Below are 16,256 nucleotides of genomic sequence, written 5' to 3' on the forward strand. Positions count from 1 at the left end.
GAGGACTCCATTCGGTGCAAACACAAGATAAAGAAATTCAGTTCACAGTAAGGGGGCCGGATCCAAAATCAAGAGACAGAAAAAGAGAATCTGGTAATTACAAGATGAATTCAGTTAGTAAACTATAAAAATGCTATAAATATTTTCAACATGTTTAAAAAGAACACAGCAAGGCTCTATCTCCACGCTTTATCTACCTCCCCGATACTACACGTCCTCAGCCACGCAGGTGAAATACAACATTTGTACCCATTAAAGTGACCACTCTGACGTTCTAATGAAAGAAGACATTTGGAGGAAAAATGGTGGCAGGGAAAGTTGAACCAGCAAAGCATGTGTGAGCGTCAAGGTTAGAAAAGTGGCCTCTTTCGGCTCCAGGCTGTTCTCACAGAGTGCTCTCGCCAGGGGAGGGGCACACAAAGCAGTCGAGAGTCACAGCCAGTCACCACGTGGAAAACTCCCCTCGATTCCACCACCTTCTGCTGGTCATCAACCTAACCTGGCAACAGGGCTCCTAGAACACTGCATTAAACGAGACCTAAATTTTCTGAGGTTCCCGGCTTCCTCAGGAGGGAGCGGGGGCTGCTCGGGTGGCGAGCACGGGGCTGTCGCGTGCGCCGGTCTCCCCTGCCGCTCACAGCGTCTCCGGGCCGCCTCCCCGTCACCCTCCGCAGCCTCAGCTCACGTGGTGCTCTCAAACCCGAACGCGAAGAACTGGCCTCCACCTTTACTACGTGGAACCAGTAATACCGTGTGAACAGCATTCATGGGTGAAGTGAAAACACGGTGCACAGCAACTGACATAAAAGACGGGTCTAGAAAACCGCGAATTCCTTTTCCTGAGAGAAGTCTGCGACAAGCACCTGAGCGAGTTCTTTCTGCTCGTTGACGAGTCGGCCGCAGCTGGCGATCATCTGGTCCAGGGCGTACAGCCGGTCCTCCAGCCCCTTGATGGCCTTCATGTTCTGATTATCCAGATTGGCAATAGTCTGACGGCATTCTGCTATAAAGGGCCGAATGATCCGTGGATCAAGCTGAATGACAAGGAAACATGTGCGAATGAAATTTTCTGCAAATAGCTTAAAATGTATTTCACACTATTTTGATACACAGCTTTAATGAAAAACAGTAATAGTGAAAAATACAGAAAAGCAAAAGCATGAGAAATCAAGGTTATATTTCCACAAGAAGGTTAAGAACAGGGTAGTTATGGTGTTAATAAAACACAATTATTACTGATTATATTGGGATACATAAGTAGGAATCTAGTTCTAGACATTACACTTTTTTTTAAACTTTTTTTAAAAATTAATTAATTTATTTTTGGCTGTGTTGGGTCTTCACTGCTGCGCACGGGCGCTACTCTTTGCTGCGGTGCACGGGCTTCCATTGCGGTGGCTTCTCTTGTTGTGGAGCACGGGCTTTAGGCGCGCGGGCTTCAGTAGTTGTGGCACGTGGGCTCAGCAGTTGTGGCTCGTGGGCTCTAGAGCGCAGGCTCAGTAGTTGTGGCGCACAGGCTGAGTTGCTCCGCGGCATGTGGGATCTTCCTGGACCAGGGCTCAAACCGTGTCCCCTGCACTGGCAGGCGGATTCTTAACCACTGCGCCACCAGGGAAGCCGCATTACACCTTTCAATTCAAGCCACAATTCATTCAATTCTCAATATCCCACCGAAAATGTTATTTTCAAGGTCTTATGAAGTAGAGCAGAACTAATAACGAAAACACATTCTTAGGTCATTACCTGTCTGATCGATCAACTTCCCCCTAAAACAAAGCAACACCTTCAAACCTCCCTCCCTCCTGGAGAGACCTTTATTCTCAGTCTGCAGCTCCTCAAGGAAGCTGCTTGATCAACTACACTCTCTTACTCTGCAATCTCTCCTGTTCCCGGGCTTTAATTCTCCAAGATTTCTGGGATTTAGGTAATTCAAGGAACCCCCAAAATTCTCTCCACCCTGCTCCACTTTCCCCTGGAAGAACACTGCACACTGGCGTCTTCCGTGCACTGGCTTCCAGCGGGGCTCACAGTGTAGCCCACCTACCCGTGGGAGGGAGACCACCCCTCGCAGCTTTGGGCGTCCCCTCCGCTGGGTCTGGCTCCCTTCTGTCTCCTCCATAAACAGGCGAGATCCCGCAGGACTCTGTGCTATGGCCCATCCTTACTGTTTCTTACAGGATTTCGAAGGAGGTGAACTCCCCGCGCCTGTCCAACCCTTCATTCTTCTCACAAATGTTCAGCGGGTTTCTGCCTGCCCGCTCACACCTCCACGGGAACATCGGCCGTGATTACTAAGCTGTCCTCTGCTGGAATCCCGAAACGGCTCCCTCGGCACCCAGACGCGTCCCCAAAGCACAGAACACTGAACTGCAGACAAATGCTGTTTCTCTAGCTTCATCTTTGTTCACACGGATTGTCCTGCCAGCTGCTGAAGCCCACCTCAGCCCCCCTGTGAGGGGCCTAGTCAATACCACCTCCTTCGTGTCTTCCCTGATCGCCACAAAGGGACTGTAAATTACTCAGTTTAGGTACAGTGTTAGGTTCACAGACAACATACGAAAGCAGTTAAAAATGAACTGTTATCAAGAATTCAGTGTAGTCAATAAGAAGCTGCATTTCTAACATCACAAAAAAGTTAACACAGCCATTATTTAACACGGGCAGCACCTGCTTCACGCAATATTAACTAAAACTTGTGCATATGTGAACATTTCCTCATTTCCATGGTGAGTCCAATGTGCACACATTTCCAATCCAAAGTATTGACTAGTTATAAATTATGAGGGTGATAAAAGGCTAAAAAAGATAACTAAAATAATTCAAAATTTCAACCTGGGCCAAGTTACAGCTATACGTAAAACACAGCAGTGATTTAAGGAAGAAAAAACAAACTCCAAACCATGGCTCCTGGTTCTAATGCTTCTGTATCTCATAATTCACGCAGAGTACAACACAACTACACAGACAAGCATGGAAGAATATTTTAAGATTCACTGAATTCTGTAGGTATGAATTATTGTGAATTTTCGTTATTAAGCCAGAAAAGGACCACTGTTTCTTCTCTCTTGTCATATAAAGTGAATAAAACTTATGGCTTTGCTAGATTTCATTTAAACATGCAAACACAAAGCCAAATGCAAGCCCTTTAAAAAAGTGGTTCTCGTGGCCTAGAGCCCTGTTCTCTGATTCACGTGGAATTATAAAAGATGACGCTTCAATCACCCTATCACAATCACGTGGTTGATTTTCCACAATCACAGATGGAATTTTTAGGCTACTAAAATGTCAACAGTTTGAATAGGAACACTAGTTTTCATTCATTTTTGGCAGTAATCTTTGCACAATATATTCCATGCTTCCCCACCCTGGCAAATGTCTTAATTGAAGCGTTCTTTGACAACAAATAATAAATGGTCAAAATAAAAGAAATGCCTAAAGGATGTCATCAAGGAAATGGGTGTACTGAGAGAACTAAGAATAAACTTTGGAATGCATTCCATTTCTACTGTCCAACAACTTAAACGAGAAAACATGCTGCTATTTTCCAGGCATCCCAGACAGTGTGCTGCCTTTCCCCCAATAACCAACCAAAGATTAATAAGTCTCTTTTCCAAGTCAAAAGTTTACTTTTGAGAAAAGTTTAAGTATTCTGCCCATCATCTTTAGACAACAGCAGCCTTCAAAATACTGTTTCATATGGTCGGCATCACTGACGCATGTGCCTCAACAACCTCCTCTCAGGCCTCAAAGATTTTCTATCCACTTACTGATCAGATCTGAAGAGGTTTATTTCAGATTTATTCCCCAGGTTTAAAAGTTTTTATAAGTGTACTTGGGGGAGAACTTAATCCAAAACACAAGTCACCATGGTTACAAACTAAAAACACAATGTCTAGGTTTTGAATTTTAAAATATCTCAGGCAGATACTGTATCTAAAATTACTTCTTTTAAACCTCAGAGATGAGTTCCCTGGGAGGGGGTGGGTCGCGCGGGGCGGGGGGGGGTGGTGGGGGGAGTGATGCAAAAGAGGCCCATGGAGGTTTTCCGGGAGGTGGAAAGGTTCAATGTATCTGCCTTTGGATGTTGGTTACTCCAGTGAACTAACCACTCGAGACTTGTGTATTTCATCGAACGTCAATCATTCTCAGTGTAAAAAACTGTTATAAATAAAAACGAAATTATATCATTAATATTTTCCCCCCAAAAGCTTGAAAGTTCTACAGCATCTGTAAATGTGAACGTATGAATCATTATTAAGTTAATGTAAGAAACAGCGATGGCCAAATGTTATCACTTTATCGATTTACTTGTAGAGAATGCTCAGTACTCAAGGAGCAATAATGAAAACCAGCAAGACTGCTTTACCTAGCGGATCAAAGAGCCTAACTGTAGGGACAAGTTAGAGGACAGAAGATATTAAAAAGTCCAAGCAATATTACAGGATCAGGAGAAAAAAAATTCAAAGTACCACCACCACCAAGACCATCCCCATTGGAGTGGACATCTCAAGGCTCGGCACTGCATATTTTACCTATATTACTTCTAACAATCTTCCCAAATTTACTATCAGTTCATAAATAAGGTTATGCATTAAATGATTTGATTTGTCCAAAGTCTTAGATATGGTTATAAAGTTTTATTCCAAGGCTCATTATTTCCGCTATAACATGGTACTACCCCCGCCCCTTCTCCCATTACTGTACAGAAAATATTTAGTACAGGTAACATAATTTCAAGTGGTTAAATGACAAGAAAAATCAGATGACTCTTACCCTGCTCATGGAATCAAAGCACTTCCTGACCAGCGATTCCACGTCATTAGGCCTATCCTGCACATTGATCCAGTCTAACAAAGAAACATTAAAAAAAGGCAGGTCACCGTCTTTAGCATCTACTGCAGCTTCGTCCTGCTGGACAGGACTTGGACAAGGTTCCCTCATTTCTTTTCCACTTTCAGCATCTGTGGTGTCTGGGGCTACATGTTGCACGGACTTGTGAAATGAGGTTAAGGAGGGTTTGTTCATTGTTGCAGGCATATCGGGAGAGAGCACCAGTTCAGTGGAGGTTTTCATATCGGCCTTTTCTGAGCCTTCACATTCAGGCAAGGAATCCAGTCTTCCCAAACATTCCCTGTAACTATGTCTGGTTAGGCACTCCAACAGTGGAATCTTGGCCATGACTGAAACCGCAGTTCCTAAACTTAAAGTACAAAAGACCTGTCAGTAAAATAATGGGACTGCTCTAGTCAGAGGTTAGCATTTTGAAAGAAATAATATGTTATTATCACACACAGAAATCTCACCACCTCTCTGTTAACACTACATGCATCTAAGTAGTCCATGAGGTGTTCTTTAAAAGAAGACAGAGAGAAGGAGGATGTCATTCACATGCTGAAACACCCTCTAAAGATAGCAAGTTTACACTAGACACGTGGACACTTGGTTTTTAACAAACCTTAAGGTATAAAAAATTGGAACTTATAAAAAAGATTTACCATAGAAAGTTTAATGTTTGATTAGCTTAAAGATAAAACATTTTTGATATATTGAAAGCAAAGCATAAAATTAACACTCTTATTAGAGATTAAGGTTAACTCTTGCATTCATCACTCCCTGAAAATAAACAGGTAGATAGATGTATGCTGTCAAAAGAACATGGGAGGGCTTCCCTGGTGGTGCAGTAGTTGAGAGTCCGCCTGCCGATGCAGGGGACACGGGTTCGTGCCCCGGTTCGGGAAGATCCCACATGCCGCAGAGCGGCTGGGCCCATGAGCTGTGGCCGCTGAGCCTGCGCGTCCGGAGCCTGTGCTCCGCAACGGGAGAGGCCACGACAGTGAGAGGCCCGCGTACCGCAAAAACAAAACAAAAACAAAAACAAACAAACAAAAAAAAACATGGGGAAAAGATGAAATCTTGATGATTTGACTTCTGTAAAAACTATGTAAAATAATTCAGGATCCTACATTAAATTAACATCTGAGAGAACTACCCACCCCCCAAAACAGTTACTTGAAATCTCAGGTTATAAAAATTGTAAATGCTCCTTCCAGTCTTCATTAATCATTCCTTCCTTCCCAAGATGCACCCCATTGTCCACTTAAGGCCAAAACGTTCTAAACATTCATGCCACAAAATAGAGAAACTTCAATTAATAAAGTTCACTTGAAAGAAGAAAAAGAAAATACTTCCCTCCAACTCTAGTTAAATAAAAAGTTTAAGAACCAAAAAAAATGAATACAAAACACTGAAAGCACAAACACACACACAACAAAGGGCTACATTTGTGTGGAATTATTGCCGTATTGTTTTACATTCATTATAGCCCTTTTAAAAAAGAACCAATGGGTATCAGATGGGCTTATATGCAAAGAACCAGAAAAACATCTAAATGAGAACCGGAACACAAAGGTTTTTTTCCATCTCAGCAAGCCTTCATCATATGGCAATATTTAAAAAGAAAAATAGAATTTTCCTTGACTGCCTAATGTTTGAAAACTTTTCCACTCCCATTAGATTGTTACTTCTGCATTTTGCTTTACTTTATTGTAAAACTGGTAGCAAGGCAAGAGACAAAGGTTCCTGGTTTCTAAATGATTTCAAAAGTATTTTGAGTCTTTTACATAAAGAAAATACAAGAAAAAGAAACATGGCAGATTCATAAAATATATGGAGGATAAAACTGTCCATAATTTTAAAAATCTTACAGTCCATAAAAGTCATCATAAAAGTCTCAAAAACATGAACCTCAATTATAATAAATATATGGCCTACTAAGAACGCAATTACTGTTACTAAAACTACTGATAAATTGCAAAGGTATTTTAAACAAACATCTTATTATCCATTTTAATGGCATACATACTGAGTAAGTTTTAACTTGATGTCCTCTACGGATTGCAGGTAATTCGAATAAATACTTTCAAATTTGAAAAGTAGCTTTTGGTAGGAATTTGAACAATCCTCCAGATTGGCCATGATTGCCGCCCAGCCTTGGTGCTGAAGATGTTCATCATGGACCAGACCTTCACAGAAAGAGCAAAGTTTCTTGGCAACTTCATACATCTCCTATATTGGAAAAGAAGAAATAATCGGTAAAAGAAGGTAATGTTTGTGTGCACGTCTGCATATGTGTACTTACATACATGCATGAATGTGCTCTGAACTCATTTCAAAGGAAGCACTGCTACAGGAAAGTTTCCGTTTCTGGTTCCTGCTTGTTGCCGTGATAATGAGGAGGAACTCATTGCTCCTGGGAGTAAATGCAGCTAGAGGTCCACACAGGGCAATGCAGCAACAACCATCAAAAGTAAAACTGTGAACTTGCTATGGTGGAATACTACACAGCAGTGAATACAAACCACTAATACACGTGATTACATGAACGAGTCTCAGGAACGTAATGCTGAGTCCAAGAGGCCAGACACAAAAGAAAACAAACCGTTTTAGGAGTCAGGATATTGGTTAACTTCATGAAAGAAATAATGGGTCCTGAAAGGGAGAAAGCATGAAGTGGGGCTTTTGGGGTGACACCGTATTTTAAAATTTGCGTTCACTTTGTGAAAGTGCACTAAAAATTATGAATGTGTAATTGTGATATGTCCATTTTCAAATATGTTTATCAATAAACAACACTCTATTATTAATTTCACTAGCAGTAAAGACAACAGTCCAAGGTCACCCAAGTAACTGGGAAACTTGACTCTGGAGACCACGCTCTGGATGGTTAAAAGACAAGAGGGCTGGGGACTTCCCTGGCGTCCAGCGGTTAGGACTCTGCACTCCCACTGCTGGGGGCCCAGGTTTGATCCCTGGTGGGGGAACTAAGATCCCACAAACCCAGTGGTGCAGCAAAAAAACAAACAAGAAAAAGACTGAGCCTCTAATTGCTGACGTGATGGACAGTTTGACTGTGGGTCTCTGTCTTGGTTAGAGTAGCTCTGGGTGAATGTTACAAACTGGGAGGTACATTCTTCCCTCCACTTCCCATTCTTCTTTCTCATCACTTTCTTAGCTATTCCTGGACAGTGATCCTTCCAAGCAAACTTAATATCCATTTTATGTAAAACAAATAAAACAAACAAAACAACCAAATTCCCCTCACCCCCCCAAAGCAAAAATGCTTCATCATAGCAATTAACTGTAACTAATTAAGCTAGTGAACAGATAGTAATTAGAATATGATCATGAACATTAAGAATATATCTTTTCATTTGATTATGTTTTATTGTTAATAAACTATGTTCCATTATAAAATAAATTTTTTTTTAAAGATTAAAAAAATAATAAGTTTTTATGTTCTGGAACTTTATAGACTTTTGTTGTTGTTGCTATTGAGAATGCAATTTATTTCCCATTTCTATTCTAAAGCAGTGCCAATACAGAGAAATAGGAATGATGTTTATCTATTTATCAAACACCCAATCAACCTTACAATTCCTTCCAGTGGGCTTTTATTAAATTCTCTCAAATTTCCCGAATATGCAATCATATCATCTAAAATGGATGTTTTTCACTTCTTTTCCATTAACTTCACCACTTACTTGATTTTTTTTACTTCAGTATATTTCCCAGAAGTTCCAAAAGAATACTGAACAGGTTTATTCTGATTTATGCAAGTGACTCTAGCTTTTCACTTACTTGAAAGCTGATTATCTTTTTATATTTGGTCGAGTCTGTGTTACATTTATTTTGCTCCCTTCTAGGGCTATTTAATTAATTAGGAACAGCTGCTGACTTTTAACACATGCCTCTTCCAGACAACATTAATATGATGCTCTATGTCTTCTCCTGTAAAGTATTAGTGATTGAGGCAATTAATTATATTAATACATATCCAAATATTGAACCATCCTTGTATCCCTATAACATCTGCTTTTTGCTATTAATATATTAGTCTTTTGATACTCTTCTGGGTTATTATCTATAAGGAAAAAAGTATATTCTATATTTTTAGGATTCAGAGAATTCAATCTAGTCCACAAGATCCTTTTGATTATGAGAGAAATGTATTAAAGTCTCCCTTAAAAATTTTTTTGTGGTGAAACACACATAAATTTTACCGTTTTAACACATCTTTAAGTGTATGGCTCAGTACCATGAACTCGTTCACATTGCTGGGCAACCATCACCACCACCCATCTCCAGGATTCTCTCATCATCCCAAACTGGAACTCGGCATCCATTAAACAATTAACTCAACACTCCCCTCACTCCTCGGTCCCTGGTAACATCTATTCTACTGTCCGTCTCTATGAATTTGACTATTCTAGGGACCTCATATAATTGGAATGATACGCTACTTGTCCTTTCGTGTCTGGCTTATTTCACTTAGTACACTGTCTTCAAGGTTTCTCCATGTTGTAGCTTATATCACGAATTTCCTTCCTGTTGAAGGCTGAATGATATCCCACTGTATGAATATACCGCATTTTGTGTATACATCCACTGGACATTTGAGCTGTTTCCACCATCTGCTATGAACACTGACGTACGTCATTATATTAAAAGTTCTCCTGGGATTAATATTGTTATCTTTAGCCTGTGTTGATAGGCAAACACAGATGTGGCTTGGCTTTTTCACAAATTAAATCTTTTATTATTAATTTCACTTTTTTCTGTTTAATGTTTTTAACAACCACTATCTACTAGCTCCGTGCATATCTTTCTTCTTATACTTTAGCAACCTGTTTTAGCAGTATTTCTTGTGATGGCATAGTTGTTTTCTGTTTTGATCATACCATAAAATTTCTTTTAATAAGAGAAAAGTTGGCTAATTAATAACCAAATACTGGAGGACTGTATTAATCTCACTGTTTTATGTTTAGTATTCACTTTATTATTTCTATTATATCCTATCTAGATTTTTGCTAGTTTAATGAAGATAGTATCCATTCCTAGCTCTTCTCTGCTACTCATTATACGCCCTCCTCTTTCCTACTTGACTTAATCCATGCCTGGATTAAACCTTTACAATTCTTTAACTTGTCACCTGGCATCACTAGATACTGCAAAGATTGTTTACTGCTACACTAATCCTCTCTCTCATTTCATCTGTTTGATTTTTAAATCTTTTTATCAAGTTTTATTTGTTCTTTTGATTTTTTACTCTAATCACTTAACAATTATACGTCCTATTTGGTTAGCCTATAATTTTTATATCTAATATTACATTTTTCTATTAGCATGTAGTATCTATATTTTTCAATTAAATCAAAACCATTGCTTTTTAAGTGGTATGCAACTGTGTAACCTATCTTTATTAGTTTTATTAATTTATTTATAGACCAATAATCAGAAAACAAATCTCAAGGACTCTATTACATAAATTCAGTTTACAGAGTTTGTCTTTTTAAAAATAATTTTGCTTTCTAAAAATCATTTCCTGACTCTTTAATGTTTATTAAGCATATTCCAGAAAGATGAGGTTATTCTCTTTTTATGTTGTATCCTGTGTGAAAAATGGTATAGTTTCACAAATGTATGTACTACATTAAAACAACCTGCTCTGAAATTTCTTTTAAGAACGCAAATATTACTACTTAATAGTTTATTTCATTAATTTATTTTTATAAAAGGTAAATACTCTTTTTCAATTGATTCTAAAAGATAACATTTTTTTTTTATGTCTGAAAGCAAAATGTGTCCCACGACTGATAGCTTACAGCCAGTATTACAGTAAAGTACCAGCAAGTCAAAAACAAACACAAAAAAACAAAAAATAAACCAAATGGCTGGGAAACAATGCACGGGGGCTGCAAGCAGCAACACAGAGGTGTATGTATTAGGAAGAGACTGGGCGCTCCTCCAGGACCTAAATATGGATGTGAGAGAAAAGTCACAATCTTAAGAGTTCTTTAAGCTCTCTGTGCCTATGTCTGTCTACTCAAACATAGGTACTGCACTGATCAAAGCAATGTCCTGAAGTCATTAACTGCACACCATCATCTAGGAAAGAGTAAACAAACCATGTTTAAGACAGTTGTTCCACCCTAAGATTTTGTAACTGTTTGCAAACGTAGGATGACGAACAAAGCACACGCCTGAAATTTAAAATCCAGACAAAGTAATCACAAAATATTTTTTCAAAGTTTGTTATTTTTCATGTTTTTGGCATGTTTCCTCTATAATTTAGACTACTCTACTATTTAGATTTGAATGCTTTTATTTTTTAATAAATTTATTTATTTTGTATTTATTAATTTTTGGCTGCATTGCGTCTTTGTTGCTGTGCACAGGCTTTCTCTAGTTGCAGCGAGCAGGGGCTACTCTTCGTTGCGTGCGCGGGCTTCTCACTGCGGTGGCTTCTCTTGTTGCGGAGCACGGGCTCTAGGCACACGGGCTTCAGTAGTTGTGGCACGTGCGCTCGGTAGTTGTGGCTCGTGGGCTCTAGAGCTCAGGCTCAGTAGTTGTGGCGCATGGGCTTAGTTGCTCCGTGGCATGTGGGATCTTCCTGGACCAGGGCTCGAACCTGTGTCCCTGGCGTTGGCAGGCGGATTCTTAACCATTGCACCACCAGGGAAGCCCAAGATTTGAATGCTTTTAGAAGCAATCAATTTTTTAGATCATTCGCCAATGCCTAGTAAGCTAATAGTCCACAAAAACATTACCAAGCATGTGAATAAGACATTATTCTGTTAAATAATGCCAATTTTTAATTTTAAACTGTACTAGGTATAAATAAATATTACAATTACCACTGCAAGTTGTGTCCTTGAAGCAACAGTGTGAAAAACTGCAGGCATCATAAGGGACTCTTCAACTTTTATCTCCATGTCATTTTCTGTTGAAAAGGTAGTTTTAGGAATAGCAGGTAGACGTTCCGATAAGATCATTTCCTTGTTAAAAAGAAAAATTGGATTTGTGTCCTATAGAAGTAAAAATTCAAAAAAAAAAAGAAGTAAAATGTTACAAATAACGAACGTGCACACTGCCCTCCATACACCAATCAGATACACATTCCTTGCGACCACGAGCCCTGAGCCCCTCCGTGAAGCTGGAGTGCGTCTGCATGGAAGGAAAGGCCCTGGACACCTACCGTCCCAGCACTGTAGGTGCACACTCTCCGGTCTGCAGCCATGCACTCTCCCCCGTTGACCACCAACACCTGGTGCTGAATAGCGATCTTGTACTTGCTGTGGATGGCATGTTTCAGGTCAGCCACACTTTAAAAGAGGGGGGGCAGGGGGCCAAAACATCAGCTATTTACAGTTGCCCAATGACAACTTCTTTCATTATCCAAGTGGCACTATGTAAAAAATACCTGACAGATAAATGAATTTCACTCTAAAAATTTCCCCAAAAACAGTAGTAAACACTACAAGCTTCTTGTTTCTGCAGCTGGATTCCATAATCAACCAGCCAATCATAAATAGCTAGAAGGTCAACGATCACCCGTGTCCCACACCTAAAAGTGAGCTTATGAAATGCAGGCAGTAGAAACATTTATTTTTGTGATCTTTATATAACGTAGCAAAGGAACATGCTCAAATTAGCATCAGGTCTGTTAAAATCCTCAGAACAAAGAATGTGTGTTAAAATCTCCACATCACATTACACAAAACACATGAAGTCTACACCATATGGAAATCGCTTTCTTTTCCTAATCTTTCAAAAAACCATTCCTTTACAGGTCAAATCAGATTTTATAAAAACTAGAACTTTCAAAAAAATAATTTCATAATTCCATTAAAAAATAAGATTAATTCGAAATTTTATTCTATCATTAACAAACAAAACAAACACTATTGACTTTATTCACATAAAATAATAAAAACAGTGACGAAAAACCACAGGGCTGGTACATGCTGGTTTATGTAGCTATAGCAATAACCCCCTCAGCAGCGCCCAGGGCAACTCAGAAGAGCAACTAGCTATGAAAACTTACTTCTATTCGACTGCTTTGGTTTGAAATCAGTATGTTTACTCTGAAAAACACAGTCACGCAAACAGAACAAAGCACAACTTAACACATTTATCATTAGCGCTTTAGAGGAAGATGACAACTGTATACGTAATATGCCGAGGATAAAAAAGTGAAGACTTGCCATACTGCTACTCTTATTTAATAAAGGAATAGTATTCTCAAAATCAAATCTTTAACTTTTTACATGTACAAAATGCAAAACTGATGAGAATCAATGAAACCCAGCTCACGTTTGCACTGTAAGTTCAGTGTCAAATGTCAGGGTGGTTCCAGTGTTCACCAGAAATACATACAACTTCATGATGATTTCTCTGGATTCTGTGAGCTTATACCTCACTCTGATACGATTACTGAAAGAAACAGACAAGAAAAGTGGTCAATTTACAAACGCAAGTACAAAGACAATTATGCTCACATAAGACAGAGCACAGTTATACTACATAAGCAACAAAAAAACGGAATAGGTTTTGATGTCTAGAACGGCTAACTGGACAATTCAGTAAACTTGTTGCTTAAAAAACAAAAATGAACAGTAATGAGGCTAATGAGAAGCGTAACTTCTATCATAAAGAAAAATAATTTGTTCTGAGGAAGAAAGAAGACAGTAGTTAGAACAGTTTGGTGTATATTCACACTGTTCTCATGGACCACCCTATATTAAGAAGAAAAACAAAAATTAAAACTTTGGTCCAACATCATCCTAACTCCAAAAGTTCTTCCCCTGCTTCTACCTTGTAACAATGAAAAAGTCTTAAGGTTAAACTTACTAACAGCAAACAAGAAGAGCCACCACTTGCAATAGGAGGGAAAGAGTCAGTCCCTATTCCTTCCACCAGGTGCCTCTTACTCTGAGTTCCACCTCCACGCTGAGTTAGAAACACTTCACGAAAGAAACTCTGGCCCTTACAGTTCATCACTTTGTGGAACAGCAGAAAGTGCACAGGTCGGGAAATCAGAATATTTAAAACAACCCTGCCATCACCTAGTTGTCCAAGTCAAAACCCCATATATATAATAAAGCTTCCTCATCTATAAATAAAAGGGACAGATGTCAAGAGCTAGCGTTTTATTTTTAACAACTGGAGGTAAAAATCCCCAATATCAATGTAAGTGATGAAAGATGACAAATACATTTCCAGAAACTAGTAGTTATCTTTCTTTATGCTCTCTCCACATGAACTTAGAGCAGATGAAGGAAGAAAAAAGCAAATAAGGCTTTAAAATTAATGTTTCCAAAATCGCTATTTTAAATGCATTAGATCAAAACTCCGTTATAAAGGCAGGAACTGTGACTTACCGTCAGGCACTGTGAAAAGGATTACCACTTTCTTAAAAAGCAGATTAAAAGTGGCTTATGTTTGCTTTGCTTGATATTGGCAACTGAATGGCATTACTGGTTAAACTCAGTGAACTGGAAAAGAAAAATTTCTGATTATAGAGAGAAATAATTCAATGTGACTACAAAAAACGGTTAAGTGCTCTTCCTTTTAACATTACCTTCTGAAAGAGTAATCTCTACTCAGCTTCTCTTCCTACCTGCACATTCACTGAACCACAAGCATATGACCTTGACCTACACCACTGCATTAAAAAGACACCAAACAAAAGTCCCCAAAGAATTCCCCGACACTGTCAAAGTGTACAGCCATTTTTCAGTCCTTAAAATATAACGGCCCCACTACTTGCATGCTTAACTGTTTCAGTTTCTTCTTTTGTAAGACAGGAATAAAATGGTGCCCGTAGCACTGGGCCTCTGAGGCAGCCCCTCGGCTTCCCCAAGTCCCCTTGCACGTGGGCGGAGCCTGTGATCTGCTTTAACCACTGAGATTCGGCCAAGGTGATGGGGTGTCACTTACATGACGGCTACTCAGGACCATGACCTCCCTCCTGCCAGCTTCCATGGAATGCGCTGTCATAGGGAGAGGCCCACGTGGCAAGAAACCGAAGCCAACAGCCAGAAAGAAGCTGAGGGCATCAGTCCAACAGCCTGCGAGGAACCACCGGTTCTTGACAACCACAGCGAGCTCTCGGAAGCGGATCATTCCTGCTGAGCCTCAGACAAGACCCCGCCAGGGCTGAAACCTTCACTGGAGTCTTGTGAGAGACCGTGAAGCAGAGGACCCCGCCGAGCCGTGCCCACAAACGTGGAATAATACGTCTGTGCTGTTTTAAACAGCGACGATCGTGATAGTTGTTCCTCAGCGACAGGTAGCGCGGCAGCCCACCACAGGCCCACAGGACAGCGCTGGGCAGGGCCGCCGCCAGCCTGCCCGGGCCCCTCGTCCTCCTAGGCCACCTCCCTAGCGCTCGGCTGGGACCTCACCGCCCCCCCGGGGCTGCAGAGGCACCACTGCCGACCACCGAACCCAGCCTGAACCACTCCCTGGCCCCAAGTTCTCTACACAACTCCTCTCGAATACGCTCTGCCACCTGAAACTCCGTTCATTTTTCGCTTCTCTTTGTTGATGGAACCGACATTCACCCACTCTCACGTGCTGCCCTAGATCTTCCGTCTTCCTCACAGATCCATAAACGTCGGTAACGATCCACGTCTGCTTGGTTCTGACGCAACATCTACGCTACCTACCCCTGTTCCTGTGGCTACCCAAGCCCTCGCTGACTCTGGACTTTCTCAACTGGCTCCCCACCTCCTTGACCCCACCCCCGCATATACCCTCCCACCGCCCTCAGGGAGGCCATTCTCAACCCGGGTGGTCAGGCGCTTCTGCTCCGGGACACCAACCAGGGTCAGGATGACCTTAACAGCAGCGGCCACCGTTTACCAGTATTTACTATGTCCCAGGCGACTGCTCTAAACGCTTTACTAAATGAAACGTTTTCATTGGATCCTCACAAGAATCCTTTACAGTAGATACTATCATCATCTTCACTTTATAGACAAGGAAACTAAGAATTACGGGCTTCAGTAATGTCACAGGGTAATGAGTGAGGACTCAAACCCAGACAGTCCAATTCCGTCTTCTCGGGTCTCTAACCATAATGATAACACCCAGGAAAACAGCAGACGCTGCGTGGCTTCTTCCGCTCCACCCGCAGCCTCCCCACCGCTTCCCACCCCTCCCCAGCTTGTCACTCCCAGATACCACTCTGCCTACCTTCCTGAACAAAACTAGCCCTTTCAAGTCTCTGAGCCTTCGTGAGGGCTGTTCCCCAGCCTAGAGCCTCCTTCCTTGGTCTGCTGTGATCACCCTCCCCCGGCCCCCCCCCCCCCGCCCCGCACACACAGTCTTTCACCGAGTCAATCACACAATGCTGCCATTAGCTGTGCTGACCATGTACTCCACGTGCGCTTCTACGCTGCATATATTGTGAT

General features: G+C 40.9%; 1 protein-coding gene across 9 annotated transcripts in view; it reads right to left on the minus strand.

The window, feature by feature from the left end:
- Positions 1–16,256, minus strand: part of RB1CC1 (RB1 inducible coiled-coil 1) — a 59,426-nt gene that overhangs the window by 27,378 nt on the left and 15,792 nt on the right. For 5 of the 9 annotated variants that reach the window (XR_002174411.3, XR_002174410.3, XR_012327143.1 and 2 more), the window contains exons 2-7: positions 13,153–13,272; positions 12,035–12,161; positions 11,694–11,864; positions 6,863–7,065; positions 4,774–5,200; positions 864–1,034 (exon numbers count right to left, since the gene is read on the minus strand). Coding sequence is in view for 6 of the 9 variants with exons in the window: in XM_019925350.3 (XP_019780909.1) it covers positions 864–1,034; positions 4,774–5,200; positions 6,863–7,065; positions 11,694–11,864; positions 12,035–12,161; positions 13,153–13,272 (1,219 nt within the window). In the remaining 3 variants the exon portion in view is untranslated. Of the gene's footprint in view, positions 1–863; positions 1,035–4,773; positions 5,218–6,862; positions 7,066–11,693; positions 11,865–12,034; positions 12,162–13,152; positions 13,273–14,219; positions 14,334–16,256 lie in introns of those variants that run through there. The other 4 variants (XM_019925351.3, XM_019925353.3, XM_073794387.1 and 1 more) reach the window with 4 other exon arrangements.

The sequence above is a fragment of the Tursiops truncatus genome, chromosome 17 (genome assembly GCF_011762595.2).
Source record: "Tursiops truncatus isolate mTurTru1 chromosome 17, mTurTru1.mat.Y, whole genome shotgun sequence".
NCBI lineage: Eukaryota > Metazoa > Chordata > Mammalia > Artiodactyla > Delphinidae > Tursiops > Tursiops truncatus.